Source organism: Prinia subflava, chromosome 4 (genome assembly GCF_021018805.1).
Source record: "Prinia subflava isolate CZ2003 ecotype Zambia chromosome 4, Cam_Psub_1.2, whole genome shotgun sequence".
In the NCBI taxonomy this organism is placed as follows: Eukaryota; Metazoa; Chordata; class Aves; order Passeriformes; family Cisticolidae; genus Prinia; species Prinia subflava.
In genome coordinates, this window is record NC_086250.1 from 11,828,404 (window position 1) to 11,850,326 (window position 21,923).

At 42.6% G+C, this 21,923-nt stretch overlaps 1 protein-coding gene across 2 annotated transcripts in view; it reads right to left on the bottom strand.

Moving 5' to 3' along the window:
* Positions 1-14,319, bottom strand: part of BMAL2 (basic helix-loop-helix ARNT like 2) — a 31,207-nt gene extending 16,888 nt beyond the window's left edge. Inside the window, exons 1-4 of one of the 2 annotated variants that reach the window (XM_063395491.1) lie at positions 14,102-14,319; positions 6,007-6,154; positions 4,746-4,787; positions 2,018-2,056 (exon numbers count right to left, since the gene is read on the bottom strand). In XM_063395491.1, the coding sequence (XP_063251561.1) occupies positions 2,018-2,056; positions 4,746-4,787; positions 6,007-6,154; positions 14,102-14,162 (290 nt within the window). In that variant the 5' untranslated portion in view covers positions 14,163-14,319. The remainder of the gene's footprint in view (positions 1-2,017; positions 2,057-4,745; positions 4,788-6,006; positions 6,155-14,101) is intronic. The other variant, XM_063395490.1, reaches the window with a different exon arrangement.
* Between the last annotated feature and the right edge of the window lie 7,604 nt (positions 14,320-21,923).

Here is a 21,923-nt window from a genome sequence, read left to right on the forward strand (position 1 = left end):
TGGCCTGTGTAACTAAGATGGGGTGTTCCTTCTGCTGCCTTTTAAAAAACCCACAGCAATAAACATTACTTTTCCACACGCTTCTAAGAGAAGGAATGGAAATGTAAAGAAAAAGCTGTGCCTCGTTTAATTTACCAGAAGTGTCTCAGAAAGCTTTCCCTTTCCTGGGAAGGTGGTATAATGACTGTCTCAGGTCTCATCTCTTGGTAAGCCTGGCAAGAACTCAGCCACAGAAAGAGCTTCTCTTCTCGGCCACTTTTCATCAGAAAATTCCTTCCAGGGCACATGACTGCACATCACAAGTGCATTTATAGCTCAGGTCACCTTCTTTCTAGCACACTCTGTCAGCTTTTCAGCCCATCCCCTCCCCTCTAACATCCTCCAGCAGATCAAGGAAAGTTTCATTCACTCTTTTCCTCCTTACCCAGAAGACAAGCCAGCCACTCAATTAAAACCCAGATGATTTTTCTTTCTGACTGAGGCCAGACACAGTAATATAATTATGCAAAATGAGGAATCAGTTTTGGTTAACTGATCTCCAAAATTTTCCTCATAGGCATACTGCAACAGAAGCTATTACAGGTAATAAAGTTAACTACACCTGGCCTGCTGAGAAAGAACAAAGTACACTTTAAAGATCTACCTGACTACTATTTTAATTTTTTTTTTCAAAAAAAATTAATCCATTCACCACACAACTAATTCTGGGTCATTCTGCCAAGCATCCAGTTTTTCTCTCTCAAAAGCCTTTTTAGATTTAATTTTTTGAGTTATGCTCAGATCTGTGGGTTCACCCAACTCTTCCTTTATGTCAGGTAGGAACAATCAAGTAATATCCTGTGTATGCTCCTTGAACTGTGAACCTGAGGGTGACAGATACAAGCATTCCAGGAAAGGGAACAACCTTCTCCATCTCTGAGGGTCAATGAGGAGTTATAAAAAGCTGAACAGGTGGGTGCAGAAATCCAGGGGATGGCTGGATGATTGAAAAAGCTTTCTGCTGCTTGCCCCAGCCACAAAGGCAAAGGGAGAAAAGCAGGTTCCACGATAAGCTTGAGACAAGAAATACTGGAAGGAGATAACTGATAAGCAAACCTCCAGAGACCTTTGTACTGATTCTTTTTCACTCCAGCTAATGCACCAAAAAGTAAGGGGAAAAAAGTTAACAATACCACATAAGAGCCATTAAAGCAATGTACAAAAATCTTACAGAGCAATCTGGGATACTCTGTGAAAAAAAATAATTTTGAAGTGAAACTGTAAATATATCTTGGAACATCTTAGTTTCTTTAATTTTATTTCAATTACAGGAACGCTTCATAATTACTAGCTAGCACACTATATAAATAATACTCCTGACAGCATGCTGAGTGGATTATGTATTTCTGGTTTGACATCTCTGCTCACAGGAAAAATGAAAGACTTATTTTTAAATTAACTTTACAGCACCGCTCTGGTTTTACTAGGTGGTTTGTCTGTAGTTTAAAATATTGTTTGGCTGAATTGTGGTCACACATTTCAAATCTTGCAAGTGCTCTATGTAAATTTCAGTTTATGTGAATTCCAAGTTCAATGGCAAAACTTGAATAATTCCCTATACAAAAGCTTGTTCTAGAACAAGAAAACTTTGTCATGTTTTAGCCAAATCGAGTTCCATGTGGAATAAATTCTAAATATCTCCAGAAGCAGACAAATCTAGAAAAAACAATTCTCAAATTCATACAGATGAAGGATCAGCTCTTATACATGACTTGGGTGTACTGCATTTAATTCTCAGCTTAAAAACTTCAACCTCATGTTTTTGATAAACCACTTGAGATATCCTGCAGCAACTTTTATCAAAATTATTAGCAAATAAAATCCTCAAGGAAGCTTTAAAAATTACTGTAAATTTAGCAAGGAAAAGCTTACTGTTAAATATTTGATGGTTTTAATGAATGTTACCCACAAACTCATATTTTACTATTGTTAATCTCAGTATTCACTAACAAAACATCTTTCTATTGAAAATTAGTACCTGAAATCTTTCACTTTAACATGTTCTTCATCTTCACTCCTAGAAAAAACAAGATACAGAGTTTTACATTACATATTTAATACTAGGCACTTCTTTCCTCCCACAGATTCCAGAAGGCAGAAAATGCTACAAATTTACTGTGGCTCCAGCAAAAGCAAACCCACAAAATCTCCAAACCACAGCTGACCTAGCAAGTGATGCATAAGAGAAAGAGGCCAGAGCACAACTGGCAATATTCACAGTTGTGTGAACATATTAAAGGGATAGCTCATCATTATGGGGCTTTTTTAATTCTGGAGACAACAATGTTATTGCAACATTCAAATCATTTAAGACTAGACTTGGTTTTATTTTTTTTGTTTAAAATTTTATAGAAGAGATTATCTATTTATGTTTTTATTTCTAATATCTTATTGTCAAATTAGAAAATAAGAACCCCTAAATTAGATTTTTAAAAAATAAAAAAACCTGAGCTATTTCCCATACCGTACAGCAATGACTGGGAAGTCATAAAGTAATAAAACTGTACATGAAACACAGTCATAAGTGTCTGCAGCACAATAAACACTCTGCAACAGGAAACTATAAAGGATGATGCAAACAAAGGCAATGAGCTTTTCTTTCCCTATGACCACTGCACTGTTCACCACTCTTTGTGAGCAATTCCTGGCCTTGGTACCATGAGGATCAAGAGGAGAGGCCAAGCACACAGCAGCTGTCTCCCAAGAGGAAGTGGAAGCAGGAGGATCCTTGGAGATTGCAGCTTGAGGAAAGGTGCCAGAAGCTGCTGCCTCCTGTACCTGAGCACACTGACCCCAGTGAGGATCCAGAAGCCAAATTAACAATGCAGAATCTGAGATTTCACTGGAACCCAGCAATCTTCTAGACAGTCTGATAAACCCAAACATAGGAGGAGGTTTGGCTCACAACACTCCAAGACTTTCATTCATTGTTTCAGATTTGGACAAGTTAGCAATAACTAATATTTTCCTTCCATTTCAAAAGAAACTTACCAGAAATAACCATATACTGTGAATTCCAACTGCATTTACATTCTCTGACCATAAGAGAAGAGGTAAGGAGGAGCCAGACCAGCTGCAATGCAGCATGTGCCCTATTAATTAACTTTCTTTCTCCCTCAGGAGCTCCACTTTGGGAAAAAATCTAGCACAAATTTGCTGCTCAAGTAATCAGTCCCAGCCTTCAATGGATTTTTATAGCCTCTGTCCTAACAGCTTTGGTGTTGCTGATATGAATAGCTAAATTAAAACTACCTTGACTACATGAACAGAGGGTGAAATTCCACTTTATGGCTATAATGTGGGTATATTTAATTGGTACTAGAGAGGACAGAATGGGTATTAATCAGAAAAAAATAAAGAATACCAGATTTTCTCTACTTTCTCAATTGATTTATTGAAAATACTTCCCCATTTCTTCTAAAATGGAAGCAAATGTTCTAAAGGCAGAAAAGGGGGGGCTTTGGTCACACTTTCCATCACGAGCACCATGGAAAAAATCCATGAAGAAAAAACCAATTTAAGCCCAAAGAAAGCTTTTTACACTACCCTTTAAGCTATGTACCAAAGAGTGACTTCCCTGCAGAGACCTGGAGGTGCTGGCTGACAGCAGGCCCAGTTTAAGGCAGTCAGAGGGCAAAACACATCCTGGGCTCATCAAACACCAGACGGGCAAAAAGGTGATTATCTGCTGTCCTCAGTGCTGGTGTGCCTTCACCTTGAATATCGGGTGCACTTCTGAGCCCCAGAACATGAGGAGGTGTTTGTGAAGGTGGGAAGGTCCCTGAATGAATTCAGAGGAAGACAACAAAGCTGGTGAAAGGGATAGAAGGAATGTCCTGTGGGGAGTGGCCAAGGACTCCTGGTTTGTCTAGTTTGGAGAAAAGGAGGCTGAGGCCACCTCCTTGCTCTCTGCAGCTTCCTGAGGAGGGGAAGTGCACAAGGGAGGTGCTGAGCTCTTCTCCCAGGTATCCAAGGACAGGGCAAAAGGGAATGGTTAAAGCTGTGCAGCTGGACATTAAGAAGCATTTCTGAACCAAGAAGGTGGGGAAGCACTGGAAGAGGCTTCCTAGAAAGGAGATCAATGCCCCAGTGTTTGAGAGGTATTTGGACAATGCCCTTTACAACGTGCCTTAACTTTTTATCAGCCCTGAAGTGCTCAGGCTGTTGGACTGAATGATCATGGTAGGTCCCTTCCAAGAGAAACAGTCTGTTCTATAAAAACACTGCATGGCTACTTACAAACAAATATTACTCAAGTAAGGTATCCAGATACAGAAAAGGAAAATGCAACAAAGTAATCATGTAATTAACATGTTCCATATGTTATGTTGCACATCTGTTCCACAAAGGGTTTGCTTCCCCTGCATAGCCACCTTGTAACAGCATTATTTTAACAGTTATTATAGTTCTAATCTAAAAAGCACTTTAAAAGGTTAAAACAACCAAACAAAAATGTTTACATTCACCAGTCCCAGAAGAATGAGAGCTTTCCTTTGCCTCCCCAAGTCTTCCTATTGAACTGGTACTTTTCACTCCTTCCCATTCTAAACTTCGATATTAACAAGTTTGGTAAAGCTGGAAGCAGAGCATCATCTTAGAAAGAACAGGGCAGGTCTCAGGGAACCCCGCAGCTCATCCAGCCAAACTGCAAAGTGTGACAAGTTCACAGAATTCAAACCAGAAATGGATTAATTCATAAAAAGTACCTTTTCTGAAGATCACCATCAACTTCAACTGCAGAAACATCCCTGCAGAAACAGGTCACACAGTAAGCAAAATGGAGTTTGAAGCACAATAAGATGACTTGATAGACCCAAACAAACAAAGTCACAGAAAAATTACAAAAGTTACCCCATTTGATTGGTTATTTTCAGCAAGATCATTAGTCTTAGAACCTAATTACTACTTCTTATAAGCCAGTACTTTTTCAATTATTTTTTCAACTTGGACATTAATTTTTTTTATCAGAGAGATCCAACCTTTACTGCAGAACTATCTACTTATACTGAATAGGTAAAAATCAACAAGTGCTACTGAAGAAGAATGGAGACACTTTCTTTTCCCAGAAATTAACATATTGCTGGAGTTTTTAGTTACCCATGTGATACACTTGATCATGATCTCCAAGTTGACATTTACATCAACACCCACAGTACAGCTACACTCTGTAGATCAATGGACTACATATGGAAGAAGCAGTGATTAAAGAGAATTGCTTTAATAATCACAAATACATGTACATCTCCTATTCCCCACCTTTTTAAATATGGATTTTCCACATTAGTTTTGAGATATTTGTAGTGCCTCGTGTCCCTTACTTCTGCCTGATTTACAGAGCTTTGAACAGATCACTTTTTTGGCTAAATGGCATCTGTTTGGCAGTTACAGAACAGGATAAAACAGTTGACAGTGTCACCTCAGCAGTCAAGTATGACCCACTTAAAAAGACTGAGCACTACAAGAGGACAGTCCCCATTTTTAGGTCATGGGTCTGTCTCCACATTTAAGGAAATGGCTGCTCTGGTCACTGAAGCAGAAGTTCTAGATCAAACAACTTAATCAGTAATCTTGTTTCATGCTTGCAGGTAAAATTCTAGCATGTGCCTGGGAGACTTCAAGCAACTTAAGAACTTGCCTTTACTAGCAGGCAAAGAAGGAGGAAAAAAACCCTAAAAAATTAGGATTGAAATTTCAGCATTAGAGGCACATTATCCAGACACTTCAGGGCAGGAAATGGCATTGCAGAATCCTACATCTATCCCTTGGATTTAAGGATTATTTTTTCTATTTTTAATAATTGGAGCCTGTCAAAGGATACATTTGGAAGACATTGTAAATGTAATGGTAATAAACAAAGAGGATTAGAAAGGAGGAAGGAAGAGGAAAAGGAAAGACAGCGACCCTGTTGCATAAATAACAGACGAATGTCTGGGATTTAGGTTGAGACACAGGATTTGATTCACTTACTGGGTGTCAGAATCACTTCCCTTGCGCTTCCTGGGGATGTCGGGCCCGGCAGCGCTGAAAGCCGCGGCGGTGGCAGCCTTGGTGAGCGGGTTCATCGGGCCGGGCACTCCGCAGGCCCCGCACGGGCTCCCATCCACCGGGAACTGATCTGTGAGCGGGAACAAAGGCTCAGCGGCCGGCAGCCGCATCACTCCGCACCCATTCGCACCCTCACGGTAACACAAAGCGGTGTGTGCAGGGCTTCTGTCCCTGACACTGCACTGCTACCAGCCAGGTCCAGCAAAGAGTGCACCGCCTTCCTACAGAGCTGCAAGGATCTCACATCAGGGCAATATAAAACAGCGCTCCCCTCACACAAGCCTTGCTCTTAAATCACCCAGCACCTCAGACATCCTGCTGCAAAATCACCAGCTGTGCCATTTCTCAGCAGATCAAAATACTGTGGCTCAAACGAAATAAAAATTAAAAATATATTGTGAACTATGCTTTTTAATCAAGTGGGATATCCAAGAAATGGAAGTTTGCTATAATCGTATTGCTGACATAAAATCCACAATTGCACAGAACATCTGCTATGGAAGTTGGAAGAGTCTCAAAAACTTGTCAAGTTCCCTTCACAAGTCTCCTCTGAAGGAAAACTGTTATTTCTGGGAAGGACAGAAGAGAAGTCACAAGCCAAAGGAATCCTAGCAACCCACTGGGAAAGGAGAACAGTCTCAAGGAACATAAGCACTATTATGACACTGTTTTTCTGTCTCAACACAGCCATCACAAAGAATCGTGCAGCTGATGTTTAGGCAACGAGCCAGAATTAACTCTGTTCCAGCAAACGCAGGAACTCCTTTAGGCTTCGTGTGCCAGTAAGGACAGATGAGAGATTAAGAGATGTCATTTAAGGAAGTGAGCATCTCCTGCTTCTAGCAGGGAGCAAAAACCAAGAGCAGTACTTTGAAAATCCAGCAAGAAGAACTGGACACTTTCATGGGAGCTTTTGTTAGCATGTGTGCTATTTGCAAAAATGTAGAAAAACAGAAGTTATTTTTTCCCTCTTAGATGTAAACATATCTCATACCAGAAAAATGACCTTCTAGGTTTTCATTTAGTGTTGGAATACAGCTCTGGAGAGTTAAATGAAAATAGGCTAATACTCCAACAACAGCTTGCCTGGTCTTCCACTAATCCTCTCTCTATCAAATCAGACAACACAAAGTCAGCCCCTGTTTTATTTTAGAAAGCTCTTAACTCATTAAGTCACACAGGAAGTTTCAAAAAAAGAGGTGGAAACAAAGAATTAACAAATACTTGACAAATAAGTGACAACCTTTGGACATCTGTGACATCCAAGAAAATCTAGTTATTTCAAATACACATCACATTCAAATTAGGGATGTTAAAATATATTAAAACAAATTACATTATAAATACTATAAGTATGTAAGACAGTGGTAGATGTCTGAAATAATTTTATGATGAATCTCCCTAGAAGTCTCGTTTTATATTTCTGTTATTAACACAATTCCAAGACAAACAAAAAATGTTGGTGGATCCAAAAGAACTATTTATTTAAAAGAATCAGGTTTAATTCGCCCAGGTCACAGCATCCTATAATTCCTGATTAAGCTATTGAAGTATAATCAGTCTTGATGAATATTCATAAAAGAGTACTTACTAAACAGCAACCTACATGGTTCCAAGACCAGAATGCCTTCAGCACAACTGATCCTTTCGTCCTGGAACAAAGCAGGACAGCACAGACCCACTGACCTAAATACTGCTCTGCACACAGATGGCCAGCCTGCTTTCCAAACACTTCCCTTTAAAGGAACAAAATCCAAGGCCTCTTTTACAAGTTTTCCAATTTATCTTCGATATTATTAACTAGTTTTTTTCCCCTCACACCACAGCAACAAATTCTGAATACTGCGCTTATCTCTTCTACCTTTACTAACAACATCCATTTTTGTTACTCTTAACTGAGAAAACAAAATATTTTTGGATTACCAGTAACAGTGACCTATTAAGAATTCTACACTACAATTATTAGGTGATAAATGGAATCCTTAGCACTGTCCCTGAGACAAACTGAATGCCAGTAGGATTGGTGGCTGATCTTGGACAAAAGTACAAGGTTAGGAATCTGTACTGATCCCTGACATGCTCAGCATGCAGCTTATATTCTTTATATATATATATACACACATGTGGGTTAAAAAACCCATAAACCAAACCCAAAACCTCATGCACAATGCAAAAGGAAACAAATAGAGAAATAAATTTAAAGTTTCAGAACAATGAGGCATAGCAGAACAGTGATTATGAGGAGCTGAACAGAAGAGAGCAAATTTTTTTAATACCCATCACTGACTGAGCAAGAAGTCGGCAGAAACAGCTCCTAAAGCCAAGGTAGCTTTGAGAAGTCAGGGAGGGTGGTGGAAAATAATCTCTGAGGGCTCCACAACAGCCATCATTGTGATACTGGGGGATTTCAGGGTGATTTCACTCCCTCCCTGGAGAGTGTCCCAACCTTGTGTAGGCTGTGATGAAAGATTTCTTTCCCTCTCTGGCTACATCACTTTGGGAGAGCTGGATAAAGGATTTAATAATCTTTGAGTTCACAAAGAGAATGGTCTAGAATGTACACCAACACCCAGGGTGGGCTTCTGTGATAGGAAAAAGTTGGATTTTCACTTGTCATTTGAGCACCTGGCTGCATTTCTTATACATGTATTTTCTATGAATATTATCATACCACTGACATCAAAACAAACACCTCTAAACATACATGAAGAAAAATCAAGTAATTCCCAATTTCATAGCACACTTGCTTCATGAAAAATAATACCCAGAAAGACCAATCTTTATTACAAGTTGATATTTCTCTAAAACAAAAATCATTAGTAAATTCTAAAACTACTCACAGCAGTTTAATTTAACTAGAGATGTTTTGTTTTACCACCATAAAGGCTCTTACTTAGATTAGTCTGGTTTGCAAGCCAAATAAAATTTCAGCTGAGAAATGACATTTTTATTACTGTTCACTCCATTATTAATGCCCTGGAATACTAATAACCAGATTTTAATGGCAAGTGAACAGTTCCTCAAATACATGTCTATTATAATCTATGTCTGTCTCTCAGCATTAAGCCCATATGCTTGTCAATATTAAAAATCAAAAATATTTTTAAAGCATATTATGCACATTGGGGCAGATGAAAATAATGAGAACAATACAGGAACTCTCCCACTGGAATAATTCCCTCTGTGAAAAGGCAATGACCATCCAAACTGCACAAATACACATGGAAAATAATTCCTTCCCAGTATCAGAAACTAAAAAACTGTCAGTTCAACACTAATTTTAGTCTATTTCATAATTGGGCAAACTAAATATTTAAGGGATGGTTATCAATATATATTTCTCGTAACAAGAGCATCCCCTATTCTTGTGTTTTTCAACATGGAAAAGAAATAATAATCAAGAGTCCCCAAGGGGTTGGCAAAGAAGGGAACAACTGCACAGGAACTGCATGGAACTGCTTCTTGGGGGCAGATATAAAGACAAACAAAATCAGCCCCATTCCCGTGTCAGCAAAGTTTCTGCGTCAATCCCATGCAGTGCAATGAGAGACAAGGCTTGGGAGACTCCACACATTTCCAATTACTGACAATAATATTTTCTAATCCCATGCCACATTCCTGAGCAGTTTTCTCTACCAACAGTTTTAAGGTTTTCAATTCCTAAGCAAACACAAGCCTTCAGAAAAGGTACCAGCCATAAAAAGGGAGACCCATCTGAAGCAGTAATGATGTCCACGTCTGAAGTAGCCATTCCGGGCCCCCTTGGAGGGAAGAAGACATTTCTAGGGTGATTCATCTCTCCCCAGAATAGATTCCTACATTTGCCTGGATGAAATAAAACAGTTCTTGGGTGATTCATCTCAATCTAAAATAGATTCCTACAGTTGGTTAGATGAGATACAGCCCAAGAGTGCCTATCTCTAGTCACTAATTACACAGGGACCAAAGGAACTGCCTCACACTTGGACATCTAAAGATAAGTGAGATGAAACACACCCCAAGTACAGAAATATCACACAATTCTTAAAACATAACAGCCACAGACAGCACCTGTTTGCCTCCCATGCAACAAGTTCAAGCCCAAGACAGGCTTTCCAAATTACTGGTCTAATTATGCACTACCTCAAGACCACTTACCCCTATCTAGGTTAGCTTTTCTGTCTAGGTTTGCAGGATACACATTAGCACTCCAAAAATCAGCAGGAGGATACAAGTCATGCAGTATAAATTAATTAATTAATTAATTAAAAGAGCTGTCTGTCAGCCCTCATTTAGCCAGTTTAAAAAAGAACATCCAAATTAAGCTACCAAGACATTACAGTAAAATGAGCTTGAAATAAAATATCATTGAAGAAGTACATTTATTAAGCTTATGGTGACACTTTCTATAGTCTGGGAATAAGTGAGACTTGGAGAAATGTGGCAGCTCTGCAGCTAACTAAATTAATAATGTATTAACACTGGCACAACCTTTCCAAAAATAAGGAACTTTTAATCCATCTTCCTATTTTGAAACACTTTCAAAGGCAAGGAGAAGAAAGAAGCTGCTTTGAATTCAGATTTCTAAGATCATGGATACCACACACTACTACAATGTGTATTTTCCAAAGGTATGTACCTGGAATGCACAAAACCCTTCAGCTAGGAATGTGAGCTTTGCCAAATTTAAAGTACTCCAAATTCTGGTAGAAGCGAGTGTGAAGTGGCACCTGGGGGTTGTGCTGCCCAGCCAGAGCAGTTTCTTTTAGATTGGAAACTTCTGTCACAATCAACATGGTGTGGGGTTTTTTGGGGTTTTGTTTTTTGGTGGTTTGTTTTGTGTTTTGTTTTTTGGGTTTTTTTGTTGGTTGGTTTTTTTTGGGGTTTTTTGGGGGGAGGGTGTGGGGTTTTTTGTTTGTTTGTTTAAGATGTGAGGTGGAGCAGCTCTGCTGGGAGGAAAGGCTGAGGGAATTGGGATTGTTCAGCCTGCAGAGGAGAAGGCTTTGGGGTGACCTCATTGTAGCCTTGCAGTGCCTGAAGGGAGCCCACAGGAAAGATGGAGAGAGGCTCGTGACAAGGGCCTGGAGTGACAGGACAAGAGGACAATGGCTCCAAAGTGACAGAGGCAAATAACTCCACGCCATGTAAATTGTTTTATTTTACTCTGGAGTTACCTTTCCAAAATTTTAGTTTGTTTTAATGAAATCCTGCTGCAGATATTCATTAGAGAGCATGACAACGACACAGCCTACACTGTACAGCAGTGCATGAGAAAGAATGTTACAGGTGCTGTGGTATGAGTTAAAGGTTCTGCACATCTGAACACCTATAAAACAAAGAACCATATTTTCTACACACAGCTGAGAGTTGTATTAAATATTTCTTTGAATTAATTTATTTTAGATCTTTAAAACAGGTCATGAAAAGCATCTTCAAACTACTTACAGCAAGTCTGGCATCAAGATCATTGCCTACAGTACCTCTTATTGAAAGCTGGAATAACAATCTTTGGAATGAAATTCTGAGAATAGTGGAAATGTATAGGCTAAAGCAGCTTATTCTTTCCCCAAATTTTATAAGCATGTGTAATGCAGGAGAAAGACACAGAAAATTCAGTAATGAAACCATCTTATGAACAACACTATCCAGAGAATAAACTCTTCTACATTAAGAACATTGGATCTGGTTTTAATCTCACAAAATGAAAAAAGGAAAAATTAAAACACTCGGAATTACAGACATTTAAATCAAATAACACAAGCAACTGATCACTCTCTACTTCTATTTTTACTTGTTTTCATCACCTGGAAGAGAAGCAGTCAAGAACCACAACTTACCAGTAAAATGACACATTTGCTTAACAGATTTCAAACACAAAATATTTGGCCAATGTTATTGGTGTATTAAAAAGCAAAAAAAGGCAGGAACCAGCTAATGAAAAGATCCTCCCCAAGGCCTGGAAAGGGTACTCTGCTTTCCCAGGCACTTTCATGTTCTCACCAGGTGGAAAGCACTGTTAGGAACTGGGAGTCTCATATATGATAGTTCATTTCTGAAAAAACAAACAAATAAACAAAAAAACCCCTACAAATCCTCTCCAATTATATCCTCCTAGAGGAATAGTGGATAGTTGTTTTCTTGTGAGTTTTGGAATCATATGATTGCAAAATGCTGAGTCCTATCAAGTCAGCTGCAGAACTTCCATGGATTTAGCTGGCCCTGCAGTCCAAACAGGGAATTTTCAAAAGTTCACAATTATTTGCTTCCAAAATCACTCACCAAATTATTTTTTCTTGCAATGAATTTGTTTTTTGGATGTGAACTGTGCAATTTAGAGTTTGTTTTTCAAACATACCAACAATAAGGTGCACACTCAAGTGAAAAAAAAAAATAACCTAAAAACTATTAGGCAGGTAACTTTAGTGTGACCCTATCCCACAAACAATTAAGATACTTTTGTCTTAAAAACAAGGAAACCTAAAACTTGTTTCTTTAAATCCGCTAAGAGAACAGCTATAAACACAGGCAGCAGAAGAAAGCAGGGATGGGGGTTCATCTCACAATAAAACATGAAAGCCTATGGTTCATTGATTTCCCAAATCTACCTGTAAATGGAAATGCCTGTGTATTTGGAGGTTTCTTCATTTTGATTTTCTCTCCTTGCAGTATATGCACGATATAGAAAAAATAAATCTTAAGTTTTAAGCACAATTTAGCAGCCTGCAAAAACACTACCAAAAAAACCCACCACAACTTTGTTTTCAAACACCACAAAATTTTACAACAGTATTTAAACAATCAAGGATTTGAGACAACCAGGATCCCCACATACATCTAAACACACAAAACCCAAGAGGCATTTGGAAAACAACCTTTAAACCTAGAAGAATTGGTGCTACCTACACAGAACTGCAGTGATGGCTCAGGAGGGATTGGAGCATTTCTGTCTCCCCACACCCGTGCAAAACTCTCCTTTCTCCTCGGAGAGGGGAAGAGCCCGACTCGTTTCCAAGTGGGAACACGAGCAGCAGCTGGTGGTTTACAACCAGCCTTGATTTAGTACCACAAACTTATGATTAAAACCACGGAAAGATCAAGCCTTGATCGCCATACAAGCGTGGGCACGCACACACGCAGAGAAAAGCCAGAATCACTATACCTAAAATACTAAATCATGTTTACCTACCAAAATCAGATCATACTAGTTTTAGGAAGGCAAGGCTACATGTGTACCAGAAACAGCGAACTACAAACTAAGTTAAAAAACCCCCAAACCCACACAGAATTTTCATACACACGGCATCAGTATGGTGACACATCTGTCACAGCAATGCAGCACACAGTGACCATTACACAGGCAGATGCCAAGAGGACGGGGCCAGGCTCTTTGCACTGCTACCCAGTGACAGCACAAGGAGCAATGGACAAACGAAACACAGTAAGTTCCACCACAGTGGGAAGAAGAACTTCTGTTCACTGAGGGGGGCAGAGCCCCGAACAGCTGCCCGGGGAGGGCCTGGTGCCTCTCTCCCTCTCCGGGGACATTCCAACCCCACCTGGACACGCTCCTGTGTCACCTGCTCCAGGTGACCCCGCCTGGGCAGGGCTGTGGACTGGACCCTCTCCAGAGGTCTCTTCCAAGCCCGTGCCGTGATTCCGTGTTTCCGTGTGGGCGCTCCAGGTACCTGCACTGAACTCCGCTGAGCGGGAGCAGCGAGCGAGGAGCGCCCAGCGGGAATTAGACATAAACCCGGGCGGCCCCGGAGCGGCTCCGGGCACAGGAGCAGCCCCGAGCGCCCTCACGGAAAGACGGCAGAGCCCCACGGGCAGCGGCCCCGCAACAACACCCGCCCGTGCCACATCACCGAGGCGGGCGGACAGACAGACCGACAGACAGACCGACAGACAGACACAAACAGGCAGGCAGACACACCCCACACACGGCACCCGCCATCGCCCCCCACGCACGGAGCGACGCGCGGGAGGGAAACGGAGACGGGGCACCCACCGCCCGCTCCCGGGGCGGACCCGCTCCCACCTTCCGCCGCCCGCCGCTCCTCCTCGGCGCCCTCGGCGCTTCCCGCTCCTGCTTCGGCCATGGCGGGCGGCCCCGTGCCCCGCTCCACAGCGCCCCCGGCACCGCCGGCATGCAGGGGGTGAGCTGAGGTGAGCCGAGGAGGAGCCGCCGGCGCCGGGGAGGGACCGCGGGCTGCCCCGCCAGCCCCCTCAGCGCCCCCGCCCCGCCATGCTCCCGGCCCGGCCCCGCGCGCCTCTCGCGAGATGTGCGGCGGTGGCGGCACCGCCCCGCGCCCCTCACGGTGCCGGGCGGTCCGGGTTCGATCCCCGGCGGGGCGGGTTCGGTCCCCGGCGGGTCCGGTTCGATCCCCGGCGGGGCGGGTTCGGTCCCCGGCGGGTCCGGTTCGATCCCCGGCGGGCTGGGTTCGATCCCCGGCGGGCAGCGCCGCAGTGGCCCCAGTGGCGAGGGCGGTGAAAGCTGGGTACTCGAGAGAGGCACCCGTGGCTTATTTCAGAGCTGCCCGAACCTCCGCAGATCAAGCCCTACCACCAGACTTCTCATGCCATTATTTATACACGGAAATTCAGAGGAAGTTTCCAAGCACAGCACATCTTTTAGGATTGTTTAGGGTTGGCCATCTAAGTTTTCCATGCAACTGGCTTCACGCGTGTCTTCACCTGGGCAGGGCCTCCTTGACATACAGACATGATATTTTTGTGTGTTATAATGAATTTAATTCAGCTGTAGAACACATTGACCTGGAGTATTTTGCCAAGTTAGCAATGTATATACAGACATACATCAACACTGATTTACTACATCGTTAAAACATCTTAGTTCCAGGCTGTCCTTGAATAAAGGATGCTGGCAGCTGCCTCTTCCAATGGTTACATCTCCATTCTTGCTGGTTAGGCTTGGAAATACACAAAGATTTTACATGAAAGAATACCCTGACTTAAGATAATCTTGACTAATAATAATATTTTGCAATGCTCGGGCTGGCGCCCTGTCCATGTCCCCAGGTTAGGCAGGGCTGGTGTTCCTTTCTCTGGGTGCTGTATAAAGGACACTTCACCTGAGGAATCATCAGGATCTTGGAATAGTTTTGGTTGGCAGAGGCCTCTATGGCCAGAGAGCGGTCACAGCTATCAGGGAAAAGTAGCACAAAATAAGGATAACTTTCACAAGTGTATTTAATTGTGTTAGCAGACCTGTAGCTGGTTTTTGGCAGCACCAGGAGCACACTTCTGAAGTGAATCTGCCCATCACACTGCTCTGGTTCACACCCTGGAGTGCTGGTGTGGTCCTTTTGCACAAAGACCTCAAGGTGCACCTGGAAAAGATTCCAGGTGTTCCAGCTATTCGCAGGCATGCCTTCCCTCCAGCAGATCCCACTAGAACCAGTCTGAAATGAAACCTCTGCAAGCACGTTTGGATCTCAGCAGTGCCTCTCCCACACGACAGAGCCTCTCTCGCTGTCCTGCCTCGTGTCAGTGCAGCCTGTGCCTGCTCCGTTCCACCTGCAGCTGTGATAGAAGAGGCTTTTGCTCAAGCACACAAATCCTGACCTGTGCCATCTCCTTGGGCTGCACAGGCGCTGATTTTCTCTGCTGGGGCACCACAGTATATGAAAAATCTAAAGCTCTCAGAGAATATCCAAATTAGGATTATGGAGATGGTGGTGAAGGGCCTGAAGGGGAAGCCACACGAGGAGTGGCTGAGGGCACTTGGTCTGTTCAGCTGGGGAAGAGCAAACTGAGGTCAGAGCTCACTGCAGTTCTGCAGCTTCCTCACGAGGGGAAGAGCAGGGACAGGCCCTGAGCTCTGCTCTGTGACCAGGGACAGGACCTGAGGGAACGGCTGGAGCTGTCAGGGGAGGGTTAGGGTGGATATGAGAAAAGGTTCTTCCCCCAGAGGGTGCTGGGGCACTGAACAGGCTCCCCAGGGAATGGTCACAGCCCCAAGGCTGCCAGAGCTCCAGGAGCATTTGGACTGTACTCCTAGGCACAGAATGGGATTATTGGGGTATCTGTGCAGTGCCAAGAGTTGGACTTCAGGGATCCTTCCAACTCGGGATACTCCATGATTCTACGATTTCAGGCATGAGGGAACTTAAAGTGCAGCTGGTGTTGCTCAGCAGTGAGAACAGGGCTACAGAGTTGGTGACGTGTGGAGAAAGCTCCTTCTGCAGGTGTTCTTCTCCCACTTTCTGGAGGCTTTCTTCTGTCTGTTATTAGTAATGGGGATCCTGGGGAGCTGGCAAGAGTAGATGTAATATCTTTCAAAGGATATTATGTTCTTCCATCATCAGTTCTAGTGGTCAGTATTTAACTTGTTAAAATTTGTGTCTTTTTCAGATCTGGGGGCAGAATTTTAAGATAAAAACATCATTTTCTAAAAGGGAATAAGAAAATGTGACTAAATACACATGAAAATGTGGTTGGGATTGGTCTCTTCTCCCAAGCATAAAGCAATAAAGATGAGAAGGAACAGCCTCAAGATGTGCAAGGGAAGGTTTAGATTAATTAGGAAAAATTCTTCATTGAAGGGTTGTCAAGCATTGGAAAAGTCTGTCAGGAAAGTGGTGGAGTCACCAACCCCAGAGGTGTTTAAAGCAGGTGTGGATGTGGCACTTGGGGATGCGGTTAGTGGTGGATTTGGCAGTGCAGAGGTAACACTTAGACTCAATGATCTCCACGTTCTTCTCCAGGTGAAATGATTCTGTGATTCTAAGGGCTTGAGAAAGTAAACCCTCACAAAACACTGCGAGCCAAATGCCCTTGAATGCCTATGAATTTTATGTAATGTGCTGGAAAATCAGCAACTCACCTAGATAGGTAGAGCTGGGGGAAAAAAACCCAACCAGAAAACAAGGATGTGTTTTCTTCGTAGCTCTCAGACACGTAGGCACAATTCACTTGTCTAAACTCCAAACTATAATCTTGAGGATGGTTCCTGAGATGCAATCCTGAACTCCATCCGTGACATCTTTTATAATTGGAAGCTCCTAACACATTTCCCATGTGATGTGGAAGCTCCTTGTGTGTGTGGGAGCGGGCAGCTCAGCGTCTTGCCCATGGCAGAGCCCAAGGGTTAGAGCACGTGGAAGGAGTGGGTGCATGGCTCTGGCAGAATATTCCAGGGAATAGGCCAGGGAATCGTGGCTTCCAGCTGAGGATGGTGCTGAAGAAATCCCGCAGTCTCAAAGCACACCTATTCATAAAGTACTTTTTTCCCTTGGAAATCTTTTCATTTTAGAGTTGTATGTTCTATGTAATCCCACTGTTACTATTGCAGTTATATATATGTGTGTGTGTGTGTGTGTATATATATATATATATATATATATATCCCTCATGTTGAGTTCAGTTGGTCTTGCAGAGTTTGCATTGAACAGAAGGAATTACAAACCCTTTCTGCCCTAGATGAAATAGAAAACAGAAGGGAGAGCTAAAAATCAGAATTTAAGATGCTGTTGCTATCTTTGAGAAAACCACTAGCATTAATGCACACTTATTCATATACCACAACTGATACTGAGAAAATTTTCTAAGGATTTATTCCCAGGAAGCTGAAATGTCATCTTTTGTCCTGCTAAAATACTGTCTTGCCCCAGTTTTGAAGCTGGGAGCTCCCTCCTCCAGGTTTGCATCATCAGTGGACACCCAAATGTTAAGGGGATTTCAGAAGTGAGTCAGCCACACTGACTGAAAATATTTCGGCAACTCAGGAATCGCAGAAAGCTGAAGATGGCTGTTGTTATAAAGCTCAATGAATTAAACATTTAAATATTTTCCCAAAACTGTTTTAACAAGCTTAATAGCTGAACAGCTCTTAAATACAAACTCTCTCCACATGGGAACATTAATGAGGACATTTAAATTTTTTTTTTTTAACTGACTCACTAGAAACAGAACTACTGTACCTGTTTCGCATTTTATTTCATATTTTTTAGTGCAGTTGCAATTCACTGCGTAAGTTTTTGGCACCAGGTCAGAAAATCAGATCAGTCTCTTGGCACTATTTCTGCCTGTCATGTTCCTCATCCATGGCCAGAGTCATGTCACCCAGCACTTGGATAATTCCTACAAACAGAAAGCACAGCCAGATCACTAACATAGATTTGAGACATCATTTCTTATATTTGTTTATTCTTCAAAGGTGATGATTGGGCTCTTTGCTGAACCTTTAATACATGACAGTAACTGGTGTTTATAGCACAGTTTGCCTCCAGTCTTGGCAGAGCAGGATCCCAGTTTATGTAAGGCACTGATTTTGAGTAGGCCACGCTTGATATTTTTGCACCATTTTAAGGTGAGCACTTTCTCTTGAGTAGCTTTCAGCAATAAAATAGGGAACAGAACGCTTTATGTAAGCCACAGATAGCCTCTTTTCTCCAAACAACTTATACAACAACGTGCAAAAGGGGTAAAAATAACAATCAAACCTCGGGGCAGTTAAGTAATAGCCTGAGACTGAGCAGTTAAAGTGTCTGTATTACTCCTCCTTTTTTTCTCTTCTGTCACATCCAAAGCATAGCATGTCTTGGCTGTTTCCCAGGACATGGGAGATGCTGTCCTGAAGATGTGGATTTCTTTTTGTATTTGCTGGGGCCAAGCTGGCTCCACACACCTCACTGATGAGACCTGGGAGAGGGAACACTGGGAGTCGCTCTCCATTATTTGGGTGACTTGTGTTACTCTTCACAAAAACACCTCTAGGTGACTGCTCAGGGCGAGCCAGAGAACTTGTTTCTGCTGAAACTTAATAGCAGGAAACTGAAGTGACTCAGCTTTGTAAGTACAAACAGAGATTTTTCATAACCTTCTCTCCCAGAACACAGATGTTTATGGTTTCCCCTCTGACTGTGGTCTTACATGGCTGAAAGTACAGAATCAAGTGTGGTTTTGTACAGGATATGTGAACAAGTTAGGTAGTTATAAGAATTAATCTTTTTTTTAAAAAAATATTTTTCAGTCTGTTATTTGTATTTTATTCTGCTTGAAGGTCACTGGATTACTTTGAAGGGCACCACAAGCAATTTACTAACTTTGCTACAAATTCAGTGTCTATGTATTGGTAATATGTGCTGTCACTTTAAAGCAAAAGTTCTTCCCCAAATCAGAGAGTATTTTGCTTCCAAAATTATATAAATAGCATAATCATACTGTCATTGGCCAATAGGCTTTATTTGTGGCCAATAATTACCGTGGAAGTCCCTCAAAGAAGCAAAAACAGCACAAAAAAAAAAACAACAACCAAACCAGCTTCACTAGCAAGGAACTGTGCTGTGCTGGCCCAATACCAGGAGCATGGATTATGTTCTGCAGTATCCAACTGGATTGTGACAGGGATATACTCTGGCCTTGGACATCTAGGAATCATGGACCAATTCATTGCATGATGAAACACATTTAACTTGAGAAAAGCATCTGAATCCTACTTGCTCTTCCTCTCTAATCTCAGTATTGGAGCCAGCAGGATGATAATTTAGTGTGTGATTTTCTAACAAAATTAAAGGCAGTCAAAAGGATTAACATTTTCCAAAGTGCCTGCTTCATTTTAGAGTCCAGGCTGGCAAAAATAATTCACACAAATTCACACAAAATAATGCACTTACTTGTAAATCTCTTACCCCAAAGTCTCTCAATTTCATGGTGCCACTTCTGATTTAAAAACAAAATAATCTTCAGTTTTGAAATAGCCTTTTTGTTCCTGGCAGGAACTAGTAGTTTCTGAATACCTAATGAGACCCTAAAAGTTGCATTTAAATAAATTGTACATTTTGCAAAGTTTACTCGAGGCATGGTTTGATTTTGGTTTTAAAAACCAGGTAATATTGTCCTGTTTAACAGCACAAGTGCCATGCAAGTTTCTCACCACTGTGTTTGAAGCCTGAAGTCCTCCTCTCCACACACTGCTTTTCAACCAGCTGAGTTGTACAATGAAATCTTTTTGTCTCATCTGTAAGGAACACCAAAGAATGGCATCAGCAACCAGTTTGCTTTGAAGACCATCCTTGTTCCTGGTTTCTTTGGGCTTTAGATAGGGATCTTTTGCTGACGTCAATGGGAGTTGGATGACACCTCAAAGAAAGCCTGCTGAAGATCTTGACGTGTGTGTCTAGATTGCCAGTGATTTCACCCTGTCCTGATCAAAAAAGTCACTGAAGTTCTTATCTGATCATTCACTAGTATTAAATAGACATAGTGAAGTCCAAAGTAGAACTGGGGAAATGAGTGTCCAAAACTGTTGCAGTTTTGTGCTCCCAGTAGATCACTGCTCCCATTTCCAGCTGGTTTTGTGCATGGCCACACGTACCCCGACGAGGTTGGGGGAAATATTTTGGCATCTTGTTGGCCCTCCATCACCTCCATCTGCTGGCCATCATCGCCATGCTGGGGCAGATGCTGCACACAGCTCCTGAAGGAAGGTGTAACCTCCACATGTCTGTAACACTTTCTGTAGCTGCAGTCTCTCTAGCAAGATGTGGAGCAGGGGCTGTGGTTACACTTCTACTCAACAGCTTCAAGGGCTCTGCGCTCACTCTGCTGAGGAGCCGCCCTCTCAATATCCAATTCCAAGGGCAGGAGATGTAGAGGCAAGGGCAAAGATCTTGTCTTTGGAGCAGGGAGGATGGGCAGAGGCACCTGGAGGGGAAGGAGCTGCTGCCAGTGGCAGTGAACTGCCTGGGGACAGCACGGAGAGCCAGCACATATTCCTGGAGGAGGGAGAAGCCGCAGCAGATGGCAGCTCACTAGAAACAGATTAAAGCAGCTGGTACGGAGACAAGATGTGGCACCGAGGGTCGGTTCAGAGCTGAGACAAACTGTTCCTAGCAGAGCTCAGGCTTGGTTGGGAAATGAGAAACCCATGCTCATTCCCTCCTAAAGACGAGCAGATTGAAGTCTGCATGCCCCATCTCCCTGGAGGGAACAGGGCCCTCCAAGGGCTCAGATAACCTGAAGAATGGTGCTGGGAGGAGCAGGAGGCGGAGGGTTGAGCTCCCTCTGCGTGGGAGAGATTCATTTCCTCTCCCAGCCGCTGCAGCAGTGTTCCTGAGTGATGAAGTGTCCAAACACTGGGACAGACACACCAACTTGCCCTTCAGCTGTCCCAGTATTAATGCACCTGGAACCTGGTGGCATTCCCTGCTACAGAGCCTGGCGTGGCTGAACCCAGCGTGGCTCACAAGGAACAAGGCCTGCACCCACCTTTAGAACCTGCTTTCACCTGGGGAATTCAGCTGTGGGACAGGTATTTTAGTACCTCTCTGATACTTAAAATTTACATGTGTGATGAATCCCATTACCATAGAGAAATGGAATCACAGAACCCGGAAGGTTGGAAAAGACCTCCAAGATTGTCGTGTCCAACTTGTGACCAATCCCCACCTTGTCACCCAGGCCAGAACACTGAGTGCCACGTCCACTCCTTCCTTAAAAACCGCCAGGGATGGGGACTCCAAACCTCCCTGGGCAGCTCCTTCCAGTGCCTGACAGCCCTCTGCATTTCCAAAATACATTAAGCACTTCCTGAACTGCAAATATATCCTTGCCTAGTCCAGAGCTGGGAGCCACTATTGTCCTCATTCCCAAGAAAGACAGACTGTTTTGGATACTCCTCCCTTCTCCTTCCTTAGGAAGACTGTCAGAAATAGCCTCTTATTGCCCAAAGCATTATTGTTTTACTTAGGTACAAGAACAAAGAAATGAAAAATGTAGATATTTGCAGTATGGCTTTTTTAAAATGTTATCTTAGTTTAGGGTTTAAGAGATTTACTCATGCTGAAGGCATAGCCTTTATATTTACCATTCAAGTGTTTTTTCTGAGGAATACCTGA